The sequence below is a fragment of the Pimephales promelas genome, chromosome 7 (genome assembly GCF_988280905.1).
Source record: "Pimephales promelas chromosome 7, fPimPro1.hap1.1, whole genome shotgun sequence".
Lineage (NCBI taxonomy): Eukaryota > Metazoa > Chordata > Actinopteri > Cypriniformes > Leuciscidae > Pimephales > Pimephales promelas.
This window is the reverse complement of record NC_142775.1, coordinates 17675271-17695127: the sequence shown is the minus strand read 5'-3', so window position 1 is coordinate 17695127 and position 19857 is coordinate 17675271. Positions and strand designations below refer to the sequence as shown.

The window sequence follows — 19857 nt, the reverse complement described above, 5'->3', positions numbered from 1 at the left end:
CTTGCGCAAATAGAAGGGCCCTCGCCCTCAGATCACTTGGACGTGGCTGTAGTTACAAGAGGTAAAAACTATTTAAATACTGTTCGTTTTCTCACACAAACCGCTCGTTTCGTGTCTTAGGCCATCATTGTGTACTTACATTTACGAGTCATTAAATCATGTTTAATTTGGACTTCTCTGTGCATGCTCTTTGAGGTGGACCCCATAGACCTCCATTAGATGACTTGACAGACAAGAACTGTTTGACCTAAAAATATCAAAATTGAAATTACTGTGGAAACAAAGACACCGACATCTTGGATGCCCTTGAGGTAAGCTAAAACATATCAAACATTAATTTCAAAGTGAACTATCCCTTTAAATTGCCTTGTACAATTGGTTCGAAATGATCTTGCCTGCCTTGCATTAGCAAACAAGATCTACTATTGCAACCAAAAATTGCATATATACTATATATACACATACATACATCATCACATACATCACACACAGCCGTTCGAAAGTTCGGGGTCGGTAAGATTATTTAAAATGTTTTTGAAAAGCCTCAAAGCTTGTTTGATTTAATTTTTATTGTTACACAGTAATTTTTAATATCTTTTAAAATGTCATTTATTCCATGGGTTGGAAAAGCTGTCACGTGACTCTTTAGAAATAAAACTAATATGCTGATTTGGCGAACAAGAAACGTTTCTTATCAATGTTTAAAATTGTAAAAAAAAAACATTGTGAAATATAAATCTTTTGTCTTTACAGTCACATTTTTTTAAATATATTTTAATGCATCCATGCTGAATTAAAGTATTTATTCAATACTAATTTTTTTTTTACCTGATCTTACTGACCCCAATCTTTTGTGGATATGTATAAAGCAAGACACATAAAGGCATCCAACAAAGATAAACAATTTATCTGTAAGTTGGAAGATATAAAAATTGCTCCTGAGGTTGTGCTGTGTGTTAATTGTGTGTTGTGGGAAAAGTTTCCATCTCCAAAGCCTCGGCTGCATCCCTTTTTCTCCCCGTCCGAGCCTTTAACGGAATAAACCAATTACATGAACTGATGAATTTAACAAAACTGCAGTCTGTGTAAAAACCTACCAAGCAGTGCAATGTTTTAAAAACCTAAAACACTGATAACAGATGCTTAAGTAAATGAAGAGAGTAAAATAGGGAAGAGAAAATATATAATTTGTAAATAGATATAATGTAATATACCGTACAAAGTGGCCATAAAATATATTTTTATGTAAAACACACACACACACACACACACACACACATACATACATATATATATATATATATATATATGTGTGTGTGTGTGTGTGTGTGTGTGTATATGTATACATATATGTATATGTGTATATGTATATATTTATATATCATATATGTATATATTTATATATGTATGAATGCCATTTAAGTACTAGGTCTATATCAAATCAAGATTTTAAAACGAATTGTTACATTACCTCATCAGATTTGCTCTTGGCTTTGCGAGCCTGCAGAAATAGAAAATAATTAGCAATTTATGCTGATTTTGCTGATTTATAAGGATATTATGCCTCATCATTGGGTGAAATTACACACTTTCCCATGTCCGTGTACTTACTTTGGCTCCTTTTGGTCTTATTTCCTGATATTCATCATTTCTTGCTCCTCTTAGTTCCTAGAAAAGACACCAACCACCATTTAGGAACGATCAAAACATGCAAGTGCACAACTGTAAACAACCACAGGAGGGCAGCAGCGATTAAGCTGTCGCTTTAGGTTACCATGAGAAGAAAGTTTTATCTGGTTAAAAATGTATCTTTTTCTCAGATCTTATCCACATCCTTTCTGACTAATAAGTGGTTTAACTTACCTGATAATGTGTCTCTGGCTCCCGTCTTCTAATCTGAAATATGTTGATATTGATTAGATGAAGTTTGGCTTCTAAAAACAACTTTTCTTCAAAATTGCATTTTCACGTTTATATAATGTATATCAGATTACAAACAGGATTGGATATCATGACACGTCACGAAGTAGGCATAACGTCTGTGTACGATGTACTATATTTGCAGTTAACGCACTGATGTTCAAACTGCCGTGTGGCTAATTTAAATAGGCTTGTTAAATGAAATGAAAACATAAAATAATCTCACCGGTCGGTCCAGTTGCTGATAATCGGAACTCATCTGTGGCAGATCCAAGTCCTAAGAAATACAGCACACACACATTGAATAAAGTCTTTATTAATCGGGTCATTCCTTTTAGTGCAATTTGCCTTTTGCCACGTTAAAAATCAGTAGGCCTATATGATTCTGTACGTAGTAATTTAACTAGATATTTTAATATAGGGTTAAACCATCCTTTTAGAAGCTCTGTCCAGAAATTAATGTTTAGCGTGTTTGTGCGTAGCCTATGTGCATATTTTTTTTTTTTTTTTTTTTTTTTTTTGTCATTTACGTAGCCTATTCTCAAGTTGTTCCAAACATGTATGTAGCCTATTTATTTCTTCTGCTGAACAAAAAAATTCCGATATTTTCAGAAGATACGGTTAACCAAACAAAGTTGATGGGCCACACTGACTGAAACATAATGGAAGTCAAGGGCCTATCAATGGTTTGGTTACCCATATTCTTCAAAATATATTCTTTTTTGGAAGGTAGGGGGCCTAAATGTACGCCTACTATATCTATTTGTTTTTTACATTTAAGTATATAGGCTTAGTAAAATTTTTATCATTTCATTTACCACAAATGTTAGATTTGAAGTTAGACAGGGGCCCAAGGGCTCATATTTTTACCTGGCGATAAAGACCCTAGCGAACAGACATCGCCAGAGCCGTTGAACGCTGTGGTAATAGTAGCTACAGCGCTCAACGGTCAAATGTTTATTGTTAGGATCAAAACAACTCCACAAAACATTAACACTGCCATTATTTATCACTTTATTATGTCATAATAAATATACATCACATCACTTTAAAATAGTCAACTGGCTGTTCTCAGATTGCCAAAAAGACAATTTATGTTGAGTTTCATCTTTGCATGAGATGAAACTCAACAGATAGCGAAAGTAACACAACATTAAAAAACTTTTTCATTATAGATAGGTAAAAGGAAGTAACTAAAGCCTAACAAATACATTATATGTTCAGAAGTGCATCAACGATGCACATCACAAATATAGCAACATCCATCCAAACAAAATAGCTATGTTCACTTAATCATGACTTTGTCGATAATCGAGTTTAATGTTTTATCAAATACAAAGCACTTTCATAGTAGGAATGACTCATTCAATGCAATACATGTCAACACATGAAGTATGTTTTGAACCTTGAACATGATCTGTGAGATATGTATTAATGATAACTCACTGTATAGACGGGCTCATTGGGGTTATGGGCCGGGGCTGCAGGCTCTGCTGGAGGAACAGGCCCTTCCTTTGTAAACTAAGCATACAAGGCAGAACACAAGTCAGTGGTTAAAACCATGAGGTATTTATTCACTTGGAACAAACTGTGAATGTTAAGAGCTCAACTTACCTTCTCTCGGAAGTAGAGAGCAGTAAAAATGATAGAATACAGCAGGAGAAAAACATCTAAAATATAGCAATTTGTTGGGTCGCTCAAAGAGGCCTCTGCGAACAGAACAAACAATTTGAAAGGCCTTCCATTAAGCAAGTACACTAAAACTCAACAAAAATGTGGTGGCTCTACTTATTTATCAAGGTTCTGAATGATTTGTCTATGTTAATAAAACAAGAATGAATAAAATAATTGAAAAATGAGAAAGACAGTCAATTTATGAGAAGCACCTCTAGAACCTAAACCGCCAGATGATTAAATACAGAGATAAATGTTATATATTTAGATTACGGTACATTAAGAGGTTGACTAAATTTTGAGGAAACTAAGAATTTCTGTATCTCAAGGCTTTTCATGTCTAGTTCTGGAATAACCGTCTAATACGAAGACTTCCTCTGATGTTAATTCTCGCCAAACAGAATCATAAACACGGGACGTGATGGAAAACTGTCCATTGTGCCAATAGGTGGTATGCACATGAGTTTTGCCTTGATGTTGAGAGTGGCGTGGGATATATTAACATTTAAGTGGTTTAACCTGAGGCAGCCAAATGATCTGCTATAGATAACGTCGAACACTTTAACTAATCAGTTATCAGGATGAATATGCAAACTGGCTTTACAAAAATAAACCACTGAGACCAGTCAAAACTTCTTGACATAATTGAGGAATCGATCAAAGCTGAATGGATCACATTTATTTTAGATGGTGACCTAACATTGCACACTTTATAGAACATTTAATCGGATAATACTGTCATTCACGGGCTTCAGGAAACTAATAATCTCAAACATTGACTATAGATTTTTTTTTCTTGTTTATGATCTCTTATAAACAAGGCAAAATAAATCTATAGACAATCTTTGAGATTATTAGTTTCCTAAAGCCCGTAAATGTCTTGATTGGGCAGACAAGTATACATTCCTTTTTTTTAATAAAACATAATTATGAGCAAGTGTGGTTTGAAATAACTGTGGATATGAAAATCTAACTATGTTTGCCAAAAATTCAACCAAACAGACAAAACTGGAGATACAATGCCTTTCGAATTTAAATTCATGGCATTTTCATATGCAATATATTGCATTAACCATTAACTATTATCCCTCTTAAAAAGTTTAAAAGGGGCCACCTCCCAAAACTTTACGAATAGGCTATCGTATTGCAATCTATTAATTTAGCAAGATTTTGTGGATAAACTTCAATATCCAACTTGAATCAATTACTTTTAACTGTAATCAGTTCTCAAAGATGTAGACATTCTTGCACTAATGATACTGTATCATTAGGAAAAATAAAAAACAACACTCAAAAAAATAGAAACAAAGATAATTGTGTAATGCAGGACTCTCCTACCAAATAAACAAGTCAACCCGCCACCACGCCAGTACTTTTGAAATATATAGGCTAAATAATGTTTTGGATAGGTAGATTAAAGACGTTACACTCTAAAAAAATGCTGGGTTGGTTTAACCCCATTTTGGGTCAAATATGGACAAACCCAAACGTGGGGTTAAAAATGTAATTTAAAAATTTAACCCAAAGGCATTTTTTTTTTTAGTTTAAAAGAAAGTAACTAAAACTAACATGCACCATGCTATGTACAAAGCTTTGTCGACACACGATGATTTGGCACAATTATCTGCATGTACTGTAATATTAAACGGCTTGTTTGGTAGCCTACTGAAACATCGTCCAGTAATATTTTAGCTAATTCCTGCATGATTAATAAAGAGTCTCATTCCTCACTCTCGTCTGTCATTTATTTCCACATTTAGAACATTGAGTGGGTCCTTTATGAAAAAAAACAAAACCCTGCACTCATGCCTTCCTGTCAGAGGCAACAGGGGCCCAAGCGCCTCTACCTGTCTCTCTGTGATCTCTGTGTAAATGTGTGTGTGTAATCTAGTTTGGTGGTTTCTCTGCATGAGTCTAGTTAAGTGCAAGAACGAGCACAAAACAGTGAAGGTCCTGTTGCATCACTGCAGATCAAATAGGTGTTAATGGGGCCGGTGGATGAAGGTTAGCAAACTGACCACACATTTCACATACTAAATGAAAGTTTTCTGCAAGGGCATTACATATACTCTTATAAAAAAAAAAGGGTTAATTGGGGTTCTATATATGAAGCATAGGGTTTTTTACTCAACTCCAAATAACATTTTATGCTAAAAAGGTTCTTTTGGCACAAAGGTTCTTTATAGGCTATATATCATTCCTTCATATATGACATTTTTCTGCAACATTTCGTAGTTGGAATTCATTTTTTTGTTGTAACTTAATATCACATAATCAGGCTGATTTTTAGAGGAGAAAAACTGAAATGGCACTCTTCGTGTGATATTGATTAACTAAATAACATTATATAAATATATACATTTTCTAAATCATGTGACATGCATTCATAAATACATTTTAGGGTCTTGATGTTTGTCGATAATATGAAATATTGAATCCGGAAAGGACAAAACAAATGATAATGAATGAACCCAAAAGGTTCCATATAGTACCTTTTTCCTGGTTACAAAGAACCCTAAATGGTTCTTATATTATTGAACCCTTAAAAATGGTTCGGTATATAACCTTTTAGGGGTTCCAAATATGTAGCGCTGATAGAACCTTTTAAGGTTCTATTTAGAACCTATTCTTCTAAGAGTGTACAGAAACAAGGACTTATTAACAACCAATATAAAGTATATATTGGTCTAGTCTTATCAAATGAAATCTTTACACATTTATCATAAGCTGTGTTTTAGTTGCTTCATATAACACAAGAAAGTGCTTTAGTTAGAAATTTAAAATCAGCAGTAAAAAAGATTCTATGCTTTATCATTTTACGACCCTATAATTACACTGAAGAAGCTATTAATGCTAAAATAAAGTTGTTTATAGGCTACTTTGTGTGATTCAATTCAATGACAGTTATCAAAACTGATGAATTGAGAAAAATAGGCATAGTTTTATAAATACTGACTGTTAAGAGAGGATTATTATATACATCATATTCAGTGATTTTACAATTCTTTCCAAATACCAGAAACATCTAGTAGATTTGAATGTAGTTGTGCATTCAAAGCATGTAAAGGGTTTCGCCATTTATCTAAACGCCTAATTATTCATTACTGAATACATAATCGGCTTGTGCAGGTTTTTTGTTGTTGTTGCTGTATCTGTTTACCTTTAGTTGTAATAATTACAACCACTACTACACATATAATAATAATTATATTAAAATTATTTATTATTTATTTTAAATTCAATATGGGAAATAAAAAGTATCCTATACTTTGTGTGTCTACGCGGTCGTTAGACTTTTGCAAAGACACCATTTACTGATCTTTCGATTTTGGCTTCAGGTTTCACAAAAAGTGAGTGTAGGTTTTCGAGTTGCTTTTGTTGGATCTTCATTTTTTTTAATCTCAGGAAACAACATTTAAACACAAAGATGACAGTTACACACCATCATAGTACAACTGGAAAGCCTTTCTTTCTTCAAAAACTTTCATCTTTTTAAACATTATGTTGCAAACAAGTATTTTGCACTTAAGAATGTTGTAACATGCCATGTTACAATTCTAGGTTGTGCATGGAAACTAAAATGGCCACATGAAGAGGTGTGTGACCCCAATCTTTCTTTAGCCTACAGGAGATAATGCACGCACACACACAAAAACATAATAAAACATGTATAATTTTCAATTCCTAAACATTTACTCAAATGACAAGTCCATATTTTTTAGACCATAAACCATCAAAACTTTGCGCTAAATGTTATGTGTTTTTGACACCCTGTGCAACAAAATGATGTAAAGAGCCAGAGAAAGGATTTTACCTGCAGAAGACACATGTGTGGCCAAGAACAATACAGTGGTTGTCCTGCTCATTTCCATTACATTCCCTGAAACTATATTTCTGTAGATGCCGTTCCTTCCTGTTGTTTGGCCTATAAGTGATGTGTAACAGTTTTTAGCTTTTCTGTTTTGATTGCTTGTACTGTCAACTTTTACCTAACAGGAAGTGGCCCTAGCCCTAGGTTTTCTGTTCTAGTGAATGACAACCACTGCCTCCACCAAAGAGTTGTCCTCTCTCATCTCAAAAAAGCTCACCATTTCCTGTATATTTTTAGACCCTCACGCTATAAGTCGTCTTTCACCGGTGTTGCAGGTTGCATGCAGCCTGTCTGTTGAATTTGTTGTTTCCTTTTTTTAACAACATTGGACTGTAAACAAATTTGAATAAAAAAATGTCCCTGCAGGAAATCATACACTAAATATTTGTTCAAACAGCTGGGGAAAAAACATAACCAGGCAACATTTTCAGAACAGATCATAAACCTTCACCTGTATTAATAAAAATAAATATTTTTTTTTAATTTAAAATAGACATAGCTAGTACTAATTGACAGGGTAGTTTGTATGTTGTGCCCCCTGCTGTTCTGCATTTGCCATTGGTATGGTTTTGTATGTTGGTTTCAATCAAGAATCAATGTTTTAGCAAGGTTTGACTATATGATGATGGCAGATTTTAGTACTTCATGTCAGATCAAGCAAATTCAACAAACTAGTATTTTCATTGTGAAATATGTAAATGTATGCTAAAATGTATTGTTATTTTTTAATTACAATATTTGTTGTACATTACCTTTTTTTTTGATGATTAAAAAAAACCTTTTTGATAATAGTTTTTTTTTTTTTTTAAAGTCAGGTTCCACTGTGACAACTTAGGCCTACTTATAGATAGAGTGACATCATGCCATTCAATTTTCAACATCATGCCATTCAAGATTCAATGAATTGTAGGGCCTATTATATATATATTTCCTGGGTATTGTAAGAAATGTTCTATAGCTTTAAAGTCTTTATATTGTGTCTATATATTGACTTCTCAAAATAAACTACTACCTTATAATAAATATTTACTGGAGTAAAAAGATTTCTCCCAGTCTCCCAAATTGCTGCCATAAACAGTGTTTGATTAATTTCATCAGATCAACATATCAGGGCCCTTACTGTTAATTTATACGAGTCTTAGCAGAGCGATTCGGGACAGATCTGAGAGCAACTCTGAGTTAGGAAAAGACAAAAACTTTCATCTGAGTGAGGAGGCGGGGTTGACCCCGTTGCTATGTATGACATCATCTTTTGAAGACTGATTGGTTGGTTGTTCAAGAAGGGAAAAAAAGAGAGTGATTTAACCATAAGGTCTATTCTAAGCCTTCACTTTGAAATTACATGCATAATTTTTTCCTATTTTACTGTTCACACACACACACACACACACACACACACAGGGCGCGCTAAGGGGGGAAAAGTTAGGACGATTCTAAGGGCCCAAACACTTTTAGGGGCCCCAGAGATCGATTTTATTAGCTAATTGAACGGGTGCAGTAGGGGCCTTACCTCATAATTTTTCATGGGGCCCAAAATCCCTGGCCGCGCACACACACACACAGACACACAGATTATATATGTGTATAAATCCTTTTTTTATTATTATAACCATGCTGTTAATTTTCTATAAGGTATTTGATTGGCTTAGAATGATACAACTTGTTCCCAGTTACACTGATTGCTGGCATGTCTATTTAAGCGGTGGTTTGAATGTTAATTGGTTTTATAACAAACATGAAATCAAAACCAAGAAGGACGAGAAAGCCCGACTGGACAGAGGAACAGTGTTTACTGCAGTTAATGGATGAACACAAGGCATCCTTAAAGGATAATTTGGGCCGGGTTTCAATCTATAGCGTATTATTAAATAATTATTAAATTATTTAAATTATTAAATTATTAAATTATTAAATATATTTAAATAAATTATTTCATGACTATCCTTATTTATTTTATCATTAATATATTATTTAATTATTTCGCTGATTATCCAAGAACCAAAAGAAACCAAAACACCAACAAAAAAAATCACAACACTAGGCTATCATCAATGAAATGTGACAAACTGTCGTGCTTGAGAGATGAGCTAGCAAATATAATAAAAGTAATTTTACTACTAAGTTTAATTATTATAATTATTAATTGAAGCAACATTTGTCGTCTTTTTGTTCAAAATCAAGACATAAATTAAAATAAATTAAAAACGAGAAAAACATGCGCATGCGCGTTGCCGCTGTTGCGTGCTTTAGAAGCAAGTCGCTCACATCACATGACATGACGGTGGCGTTTCCTACTGCGGTGCGGTTACAAGAAACTAAACAAATCTGAGCTACTGCGTTTTTTAGATGTAGATTTGACACAGCGGTAGCTCAAACCGACCGTAAACGTCTGCGCCATAACAACAGTTATCTGAAGAGCCCCTCTGAAGACGCAGATTGCACAGCCTGATATCATCTGTTTTTGTCTCGAGTGTGTTTTGATTTACGTTACTTTGAAACATGATCCCCGTTATCCGCAAACAAAACATGCCCGCCGGGGCAATTTTTTGCCTGCTGTTTGGTAAGTTTTATTTTAATATAGTGTATTTTGAGCAGCAGGAATATTTGGTCTGGTTACTTTGATTAATGTGTTAATTCATTAATTAATTGCTTAATTAATAAGAATAAACAAGCCATGTATGGTGGACGCTTTGTTTCCTTTTTAAATAATAATGTTTATTCCTGCAATTCCGTAACGTTAGGCCTTTGGTGTAGGGAAAGCTCAGAATGAAAAACATTTGTAAATTATCATCAGACATGACTTCTAAAACAATAACGTTAAATTGTTTTTGTTACTGAAAACCACTACCATCATGTATTTGACTTCGGTGCTACCTGCTTCTATGCGTTTAAAGGTGGACCCAGATATGTTTTTTGTAATTCTTTCTTCTTTTTTTTTGTTACAAATAAAGAAATTAGAAATATAATTGAAATTTTGTGTACATAAGATGAAGAAGACTCAGTATTATATCAGTGAACGGGTCGCCCCCTTATGTTGACGTCAAAATAACATAATAGTGATAATCATGTTAATAAAAACTATAAATAAAACAGGTCTGGTGTGAAGCAGTAGAAGTTAGTAAACAAACAAACATCATGCATCCAGGCTGATGGGGGGTCAATATAAATTCTAAAACCTCTTTTGCTATTGGAATTAATAAAAGTATAACAACAACTTACTGAGTACACCTTTAACCCTAACCAGTGCTACAACTCATCTATCTCACCTTTTAAAATAATGTTTTCATTACAGCTCTAATTATACATCCGTCTTTGACCACTAATGTATCGCCCACTGTGGTCGCCCCTGAAACCAGCTCTCCTCCGGCCTCTCCTGCAACCCCCGGCCCCCCTGAGCGGGGCAGCTACAATATTACCAATGTCAACGACACAGTCTGTCTCTTGGCATGGATGGGCCTGCAGCTCAACATAAGCTTTATTTCAACCTCTCATGGCACGGTACTATACAGCACACATACTGTAACTTTCACTTTCTTGGGACAAAAGTAGCTTGGAATATTCTGCTAATTATCTACTTTTCTCTTTGGTGGGTAACAAGCATATTTTTAATGTTTGGTTGAACCATTCCTTTTCCCAGCTTATTACTGGAAATGGCACATAGAAAAACGACACATGTATGCTTTATTTCTATGACAAATGCTATTATAAATTGCCGCTATTAAAATTCCTTGGGTTAAAGGGATTTGTATGCAAGTAATTCAGAGTAAGGAAGGTTTGGTCCTCATTTCTAAATGTAATCATACTTTGCTTTTCAGATTGTCCAGGAGGTCTTGAACCTTCATCCGAACCTGATTAAATTCTCTGGATTCTGTGCGCCAGACTTTGCAACTCTCAAACTGACAGAGGACAACATTAATTTGACTTTCAGCTTCTCTTTAGTAAGTTCTGAATCTCTTGTTATTATTTCTAGGGATGCACTGATCAAGACTTTATGGCCGATTTGGGTTCCGTGTTTGTTTTTTGTTTTTACAAGCAAATTGTGAATTTCCCTAAAAAAGGGCAGACATAGGACACAAATAATACAATTTCATGATTTGTTTGAAAAGCATGACTTTTTTATTTTAATATTTGTATCCCCCAGGATAAGTTGGCCCTTTTGGGGTATAAATTCATTGAAAACAGAAAGCTTGTTTGGCGATGCTTATAACAACATTTTAGCCACATTTTTTAAAACATTTGATTCTTTCATAACTTACAGTGAACATTCTTTATAACATTTAGTCAAACAATCAGGATGATGCTTGTCGTATATTAGCCTACTACTGTATTATGTGCTGTATCATATTTGCACTCAAACACTATAATACAGAATATTATATGAAACCGTTTTAATAAAACAATATTATACAATATTATTTAAATTTTCGAAAGACAGTCAGTTCCCTTCAGAGATACTTGAATAAAAAACCCCACCCTAAATGCTATATATTTTTCTTCTATTATTTTGAGCATCGCAAACAGTGAGCTTGTTGTGCCTTTTTCAGCATCTGCTGGCACATCTGCTCTTCTGTCTTCAGCGTGTCCCATCTCTGTCCTGTGTTAACGCTCTGTTTATCGACTTGTAATATTTCCGCACAATTTACATTTTGCGCAAGTACGGAATGGAGATCGGTCAAAATAAAATGGAAAAAAACGGCCATTCTAATTATTTCCTCTAATTTCCCCTCAAATTACCCAGAACATACTGATGTCATCATCACATATGGAATATACTTAACTTGCTTTTCAGAATACCACATCAAACAAATATCATCTTAGTGGTTTGGAGCTGTCAGCTGCATTGCCTGATATGGCTAGTAAGTCAGTTTTAAAAAGCCCATGTATGATACAATTTGTAGTTCTTTTAGTTAGGTTTTCTGAAAAGCTGAGCCTTTTTGTTTTATTTTTGCTTAGAGGGCCTTGTTGTCGGTAACACCACTCTGAACTACATGGTGGGATCACTGGGCCACTCTTACATGTGTCAGAAGGAGAAAACCTTGAGCGTTACACAGGATTTCTCCCTCAACACTTTCCAGCTTCAAGTGCAACCTTTCAGCGTCAATGGAGATTTTGGAGCAGGTATTTTTTTTCTTTCTCTCTTACCCTTTCTCAGTTTTGTTCTCTCATTCTTCAAGGAATTTTCTGGCTTCAACACATAAAAGGCAACATGAAAATCTCAGTTGTCATAACATTGAAGCTGATAAACCCAGTAACTTTGTCCACACAAATATACTTAAATATAGTCCTTTATCTGTTTAAGAACTGTAGTCCCATCCAAGGTTTTTATTGTTAACCAAAACCATTTGTGTTACTTGACGACAAAACATCTTGCTACAAATTGTTGCTTTTCAGCCTCAAAATGCAGTGTTTGAGGGCGGGTCAAAGTAGATGTTGTTTATGGGCTGCCAATGAAAACCGTAGGCTGCCATAATGCAACATTTTTACAAACCTACGGCGTTATGGAAGTGAGACTGGAATTGCTGACGATTCGTTTCAGCATTTCAGAATCAATTCTTTCTTTTACGAGACAATTTTATTTATTGTGCACTTTGATATTTAAAACTTTGCTGACCTTTTACGTTCCCTAACAGCTATATTACACACTGCCTTAAAGGTAATGTATATAAAAAAAAAAATAGGGACACTTCAACAGAATTGAAAGGAAATGGAAGAAAAAATAATGCAGTTTTTTAACTAATGTTAGTGATTAATGATTTAACTTCATATTTTGGCTTTTTTTTGGGACACCATTTTCTACTTATTTTACAATTTGATTTTTGCTTGAATATGCATACGTGTTTAAAGGCTCTGTAAAGGCAATTCTAAAAAAAAAAAAAAAATTCTTAACACATTATAAATGTTACAAATCTATTGCTAAAACATATTACAAAGAATGTGAACTGCAAAGAACCGAATTGTGGAGTTAGACCGATAAACAGTTTTACACCATTGCTATTTTCCGGATTTTTTGGGTGGGGCTAAAACGGGCGCTTGATGACGCACTGGAGCCCCTGAGCTCCTGGACACGCCCCTACTTGATGATGCACTGAGGCTGGCCCCTCCCCTAACAATATGTTGATTTCACGCAGCCGCCATTTTGAAATGGCTCCGGTGGGAAGAAAACAGGAAGTGTCGCGAATGTGATGGCGCGTTGTTGTGTTTAATGTAGAAATTAGTTATTCTAAAAAAATGTACATATGTTTCTTTCATACTTTAGATTATATACAGTGAAGTTCATTTATAAATAGATTTTTTTAATATATATACATGTGTGTATATATATATATATATATATATATATATATATATATATATATATATTTTTTTTTTTTTTTCAGAAACAAACTATACACATATCCTATATTGGATAATAACATCTGTGTAAATCGCGGCAGCAGCTTCAGATTGGTACTCCAAGGCATTTTTGTCTATCTGTACTTCCAGGGTTCTTCCCACCGGAGCCTCGCTTTCGATTTCAAAATGGCGGCTGCGTAAAATAAGCGTATAGAGCACATTCGCATTAGTTCGCCGCTCAATAGCGTGTTACTGTCAGTAGTACTATTAGTTATTACAGCCTACAGTTTGCTAGCTAGCCATGCCTTCGACACGGTATGCGTAGGCTACTACCTGGATGCGATCATGTACAAAATAGTTCGGTGTTTTATTTAAATTCACAATCACATCAAGAAGAGGTGGATTAATTTTGTGAAGAACCATCTTGGAGGGCTGAGGATCACCGCCAACACCCACCTCTGTAGTGATCATTTTACTCGTAAAATTTTATAAACTTTCGTCAGAGACAACTAGGATTCACTGATAATCCGCTGTTACTGGTGAACGGGGCCAAGCCAACTATCTTCCGCTTCGGCCTTCATCCTTCCGTCCCGAAAACCGTTTTACCTAATATCATCATCAGCAGCTTTCCCACAAGTGGGCGTGGTTTCAGCGAAGCCAGCGGACACGCCCCCAGCATTTGAGAGCAGATTTTGATTAAGATTTTGATAGCTTATTTTACTTACTTGCCGGCTTTTTTATCATTCAAATTTGTCTGGGTGGCTAATAACACATTTTTCTGTGGTGTGACAAACTCAGAACACATATCAACATAGAAAAACTGCTGTCTTTGTGTAGGTACACACATTATGATCATTAATTTAGATCTTGAAATAGTGATATGATTGATTGAATTGGTTGTTTTCCTTAACTGTTTCAAATTCTTCTTTTGCCACCCTCTCCTCTCGCTCTGTCACTGTTCTAGCCGAGGAGTGTGAGTTAGATGAAGACGACATGTTGATCCCCATCATTGTGGGTGCTGCCTTGGCTGTTCTAGTGCTCATTGTGATCCTGGCCTACCTTATTGGCAGGAACAGAAGTCATGCAGGCTACCAGACCATCTAAACCCTCCCCATGTAATCTTTAATCCAGGATGTGCAGATACCTAGATTTTAGCCCTCTGGTGGTGTCTCACGCTGCCACTGTCCAGGTGGATTTGTGTTTCCTGGACTTTCTGTTGGATAATGTTAAACGTAATATAATTAATGCACACGTAAGGGTACAGGGCAAAATCTAAGGTGTCTAGGTCATGCTAAGGTATTGTTTCCAGGAACCAGATTATGCTTACCTAGAGGAATCTGTTTTGTTTGGTGTCATTTAGGCTTAATCTGGATTTTGGGAAACATACAATCTGTTTGGTACCTTATATTGTTAATTTAATGTTATGCATTTATTTATTTATATGAATAGGAGGATTTAGGGATGCTGATAATGTTGTTACTGTTACATACTCGGTCTAAAAGGGACTACATATTTAACACTACTTTCTAATCTTGATCCTGACTACCTTTTGTGAATTTTTTTTTTGTTTTTAAGCTAGTTAGTTCACTTTTGGAGTTAAACACTACAATACTGGTCAGTTTTTGGGACTCACCAGATTGGAGGGGGGGAAAAAAAACACTTATTGCTGTCAACAAAGCCTCACATAATAGGTTTGACTACATTTTAATGAAGATTTAATGAAATTCCACATCTCTCCAAATCTGCTAATTGAGTCTGTAAATTGAATATCCACTTTCTAGAGTAGAATACCTTTCAATAACACAAACTAGTCCTGTTTTTCTCTTATACTACATATCAAAACTATATAGCCTGCTTGCATCCATTTAGCATTGTATTTGCATCCATTCAGAAACGTTAAAAGGGAAATTCTACTAGAATGAGGAAATATGGTTTTGCACTACTGGATGGGCAAAGGGTACATTTGACACTAACACAGCAGGAAGTTCTGAATAACTTGAAGTAGGTTTAGACTATTATAGACCTAGGTAAATGGTTAACTGTTACAAACTCAAGGAGTGAACTGAGAGAAACATGCTTTATCATGTAGTGGATAAATCTCTCCTTTCTGACAGGCCTTCATATGGAAGGACTGCATAAATGAAGTTGTTGTGGATATTGAAGTGTTGCCTTGATTGCTATGAAGTTCATGTTGTTTTAAGGGAATGTGATTCTAAATTTCTAAATAAAATGAAAAATAAAACACAAGAAAATGAGTTTGCCTCCTAAATATTTATTAGTTAAACATTGCATTTCATCAACAGGATGTATATCTAAACAGACAACTGATTGTCATACACAAAGCAATAGGGGGGAAAAAAAAGTTAAAATTCATTCCAATTAAAAGAAGGTAAATCATACAGGTTTGGAATAACAGCACCAGAATGTTACATTTTATTTATTTTATTTTTTTGAAAGAAATGATTACGTTTATTCAGCCAGGAGGCATTAAATTAATAAGAAATTCCATCAAAGACATTTAAAAAGTTATAAAATATATATATTTTTTTTAAATAAATGTTATGCTCTTGAACTTTCTATCCATCAAAGAACCATAAAAAAACATCATTATGGTTTCCCAAATAAAATTAAGCTGTTTTCAACAAATTAAATTTTTTTTTGGTTGTTTTTTTCACCAAATCAGCGTATTAAAATAGTTTCTGGAGGATCATGTGACATTGAAGACTGGAGTAATGGCTGCTGAAAATTCAACTTTGCCATCACATGAATACATCTTAAAACATAAATATATTTTAAATTGTAATATTGCACAATATTGCTATTTTTAATCAAACCCAGCCTTAGTGAGCATTAGGCACTTTAAAAACATTTAACACCGACCCTAAACTTTTGAACAGTAATGTATCCCTTGACACTTATTTCTTAAACATTTCATAGTTATTTAATGGCATTAAATGTTTATTTTTTATTCCACACAGTAGATCTCACATGCAGTCAGAACTTTATATCCAGTTCAGCATTTATTGTGAGGGAGGGTTTTTGGCAGAAGTGATGCGATTTCTGCACATCATCCTGAGTTTAGTGATCGTTTCCATGGAAAGACCTCCTGGCTCCATAAAGATTTTCTAAAGTTATAGGACAAAGAAACATCATTCAGAGCAAAATTATCATTAATATTAGCTTAGTTTATGAATAAGAAGCATCCACAGAATGTACCTGCATGAATGAATGGCAGTCTTCTACGTACTCCCCACGAGTGATCTGTTTGAAACGTTCACAGATTTCTGGGAGACTCCGTGCCTGTGAGATGAGGTTCTGATGGTGACCGATCAGTGTCAAAGCCACACGGAACAGGATCTTGGATCCCTCATAGAAAAGGCAGTCCCATATTCTCAACACTGTCTGAGAGAAGCACACAGATACCGATCATTACGTTCAACATTTGCATCGAAATGTCTACTTATACACCATAAAACTGGCTAATCATTTCATAAGGACTGAAAATTGTTGAATGACTGCACAGCTTACCATTGACCACTTTTCACAAAGAACATCCTTTAACTTTTATCCTCACCTCTACAGGAAGGATGTCAATGTATAGGCAGATGAACCAGCGCGAGACCACCAGGGTCCACATTACATTGTGCCGATTCATGGCCTGCCAGACAGAAGGGACCTTCATCTTGACAAGCTCTCCAAGCACCTCTTGATCCACTTTAAGCCCCAGCATAGTTGAGGTGTAATAGTCTAAAAAAAAAACTATATATATATACTTGCATAATAATGTCAGAATTTTCATTATTGGGTGAACTATCCCTTTGAGTCAAGGTATTTTGTGTTAAATTACCTACAACAATACCCTAAAACAATGACTAAATAGCTTTTTGGCTCTTGGTTATTTAATATACAACATTATTGTCCTCACTCACAAGGTCTAGGTGATCTCACTCCAAAAACAAAATCATTTCAAAGGTGGAACAAGTAATTGCATTTTGATTAATGTAATGATTAACCTATGCATGATGTTTTGAAGAAGTCCTAGTTGTATACAACAGTGGGTAAAAGTGACAGACCTGGTAAGATCTTGCCAAGTAAAGCATCCATTAACCAGAACGACTTCTCCTCATCTTTGGTGATGATGAGGAGGTATCCAGCGATAAAGTTCATTCCCTAAAAATGCAACAAGGGACACATTTCGATTTCAGTAGCCTACTACTGATTTGAACGCAGACGGGTACAGCAGGTTCTGTATTGACAGGGTAAACAATGTGTCTTACTTCCTCACAAGTTATAATTGACTGTTCACTAGTATCCTTACACAACAATAGTTTTAGATACTCATAGGAAGTTCAATACATCCTTAAATCAAGTTACACTTAAGAAATAATTATGTGTAAAAGGGCATGTGTATATGACAGTAGTACCTGACAGTAACCAACATCCTTATTGTGGTGTGCATAACCCAGGAGTATATTAAACAGAGCTTTTTGTAAACATGGTTGTGAGGAGTCACGGAACTGAATGTTGTCAGGGAAGGTTCTGTGCATATCTGGAAAGGAAAATTAATCTCAGAAGTATTTTATTTCCAACATTACCCGTTCTATCTCTATTCAGGTTTGAATTAGTAGCCTATAAAACTTTTAAATGATATGGTTTCATGAAAAGTAACTTGCCGGCAAGTATGGTCTCCTCTATTTTAGGGTCATGCTCAGCCTTTAATAGAGAATGATAGTACCCAGGATTCCTCTCCAACTGGTCCTGGGCTCCACTAGCTGCCATCCAGATCTGAGTGCGATGTTCACACGGAACCCCCTTCCTCACATATCGCTTCACTGCAAACCCAAACGACAGCTTCACACATGTGAACCTTTATGTCTTATAAAATATAGTAATGATTAAATTAGTAAAAATAATATAGAAATGGCCACCTTTCAGGTTCTTCTCTACTTTCACCGTGCCCTGCAAAAGTTTAGACCACTTCTTTGACCTCCTAGTGAGAACAGCTAAGTACTCGGCCATTAGCTCCTCATTGGATTCATAGCTGAAATCCTCTGATCTCTCAAATCCATATGGGTCTATCCTACAGACACATTTACAGACTTGGTTCTCACATGTGGGAATTATTTGAAACAAGAATAACAGAAACTTATGAAGAAGTTATGAGTTCAGTATTATTTTCTTTACATAAAAAAAAAAAACTTTTTAAAAAGTGTTTATGACATTGACGCAAACATCACCTGACGCACAGGTGTTTTGGACCACATCTCGTGGCGACAGTCACTATCAATAATAAAGCGAATGCTATAAGGCCTATATCAATTCATCATATGAATATAAAGTTACGTTCATACCTCTTGCAGTCGTTGTTGTCTGAACTGGCAGAACATTCCCTGCTTTGATCATTAAAGTGATTCTCCATGTAGAGTTTAGCGCGTCTCTTGCAGCGAACACTATCTGAGACGAGCTGTTTACATAAACTCCTCCCCTATACCTGTTATACTGTATGCCCAGGCTATGTAAATTGCGTTTTACCTGTTTGGTTCATTGAGTGCAAATGAATGAGTAATCTGTATAATTTAACTCAAGGGCTAGTCTGTTTTAAATCATTTGTATGATTTAGATGATTTATATATATTTTTTTACCTATTAATGTTGGAACTTGTGTTCTACTTGTTTCAAAAGCTATAAATATATTATGCTATTAGTTTTTAAATTAAATTAGTTTAATATAATATATAAGTAATATAATACTTTGACCCATACCCAATCATTTATTAATGAACTGCACTTTGTGCGTCAGTAACCAATATGACATGCAACCATTTGAATAAATGTAGTTTGCGTTTATAATATCATTATTTTGGCAAAGTATTTCATCCATATATATATTTCCTCAAATCACTCCTCTATAATATTTAGAAAGGAATAATGTTTTAGTTAGTTAAAGTCCAATTCAAAATGAAAAGCACTGTAAAAAAACAAAAACAAAAAACATACACTTCATAAAATTAATTCATTTCACTTTGTCATGCTTGCTGTAAAACGGATATGCTTTTTGT

At 34.8% G+C, this 19857-nt stretch overlaps 3 protein-coding genes across 3 annotated transcripts; 1 reads left to right on the top strand and 2 right to left on the bottom strand.

Annotated features, from left to right (window-relative positions):
* Positions 1–546: 546 nt before the first annotated feature.
* Positions 547–7647, bottom strand: cd247l (CD247 antigen like). Its single transcript, XM_039677721.2, has 8 exons — positions 7409–7647; positions 3535–3629; positions 3367–3441; positions 2147–2197; positions 1864–1896; positions 1612–1668; positions 1472–1501; positions 547–1028 (listed from the first exon to the last, which is right to left on the bottom strand). The coding sequence occupies exons 1-8, from the start codon at positions 7464–7466 to the stop codon at positions 957–959; spliced, it is 471 nt and encodes a 156-aa protein (XP_039533655.1). The 5' UTR covers positions 7467–7647; the 3' UTR covers positions 547–956.
* A 2080-nt stretch (positions 7648–9727) lies between these two features.
* lamp1b (lysosomal associated membrane protein 1b) lies at positions 9728–16053 on the top strand. The gene is made up of 6 exons (XM_039677104.2): positions 9728–10025; positions 10758–10963; positions 11281–11403; positions 12255–12321; positions 12419–12583; positions 14763–16053. Exons 1-6 carry the CDS (start codon positions 9965–9967, stop codon positions 14900–14902), a joined length of 762 nt encoding a protein of 253 aa, XP_039533038.1. The 5' UTR covers positions 9728–9964; the 3' UTR covers positions 14903–16053.
* grtp1b (growth hormone regulated TBC protein 1b) lies at positions 15632–19781 on the bottom strand. The gene is made up of 8 exons (XM_039677103.2): positions 19150–19781; positions 18727–18878; positions 18472–18630; positions 18223–18347; positions 17872–17968; positions 17373–17545; positions 17015–17200; positions 15632–16923 (listed from the first exon to the last, which is right to left on the bottom strand). Exons 1-8 carry the CDS (start codon positions 19215–19217, stop codon positions 16819–16821), a joined length of 1065 nt encoding a protein of 354 aa, XP_039533037.1. The 5' UTR covers positions 19218–19781; the 3' UTR covers positions 15632–16818.
* Between the last annotated feature and the right edge of the window lie 76 nt (positions 19782–19857).

Excerpts from the sequence above, each read along its gene's own strand:
- cd247l (XM_039677721.2), bottom strand. The coding sequence starts at position 7,466 with ATGGAAATGAGCAGGACAACCACTGTATTGTTCTTGGCCACACATGTG. Across the intron at positions 3,630-7,408 it reads CACACATGTGTCTTCTGCAG|AGGCCTCTTTGAGCGACCCA; the intron begins GTAAAATCCTTT and ends TTCTGTTCGCAG. Across the intron at positions 1,669-1,863 it reads AGCCAGAGACACATTATCAG|GAACTAAGAGGAGCAAGAAA; the intron begins GTAAGTTAAACC and ends TGTCTTTTCTAG.
- lamp1b (XM_039677104.2), top strand. The coding sequence starts at position 9,965 with ATGATCCCCGTTATCCGCAAACAAAACATGCCCGCCGGGGCAATTTTT. Across the intron at positions 10,964-11,280 it reads TTTCAACCTCTCATGGCACG|ATTGTCCAGGAGGTCTTGAA; the intron begins GTACTATACAGC and ends TTTGCTTTTCAG. Across the intron at positions 12,322-12,418 it reads TGCATTGCCTGATATGGCTA|AGGGCCTTGTTGTCGGTAAC; the intron begins GTAAGTCAGTTT and ends ATTTTTGCTTAG.
- grtp1b (XM_039677103.2), bottom strand. The coding sequence starts at position 19,217 with ATGGAGAATCACTTTAATGATCAAAGCAGGGAATGTTCTGCCAGTTCA. Across the intron at positions 18,348-18,471 it reads AGAGGAGACCATACTTGCCG|ATATGCACAGAACCTTCCCT; the intron begins GCAAGTTACTTT and ends TTTCCTTTCCAG. Across the intron at positions 16,924-17,014 it reads ACTGCCATTCATTCATGCAG|AAAATCTTTATGGAGCCAGG; the intron begins GTACATTCTGTG and ends CTATAACTTTAG.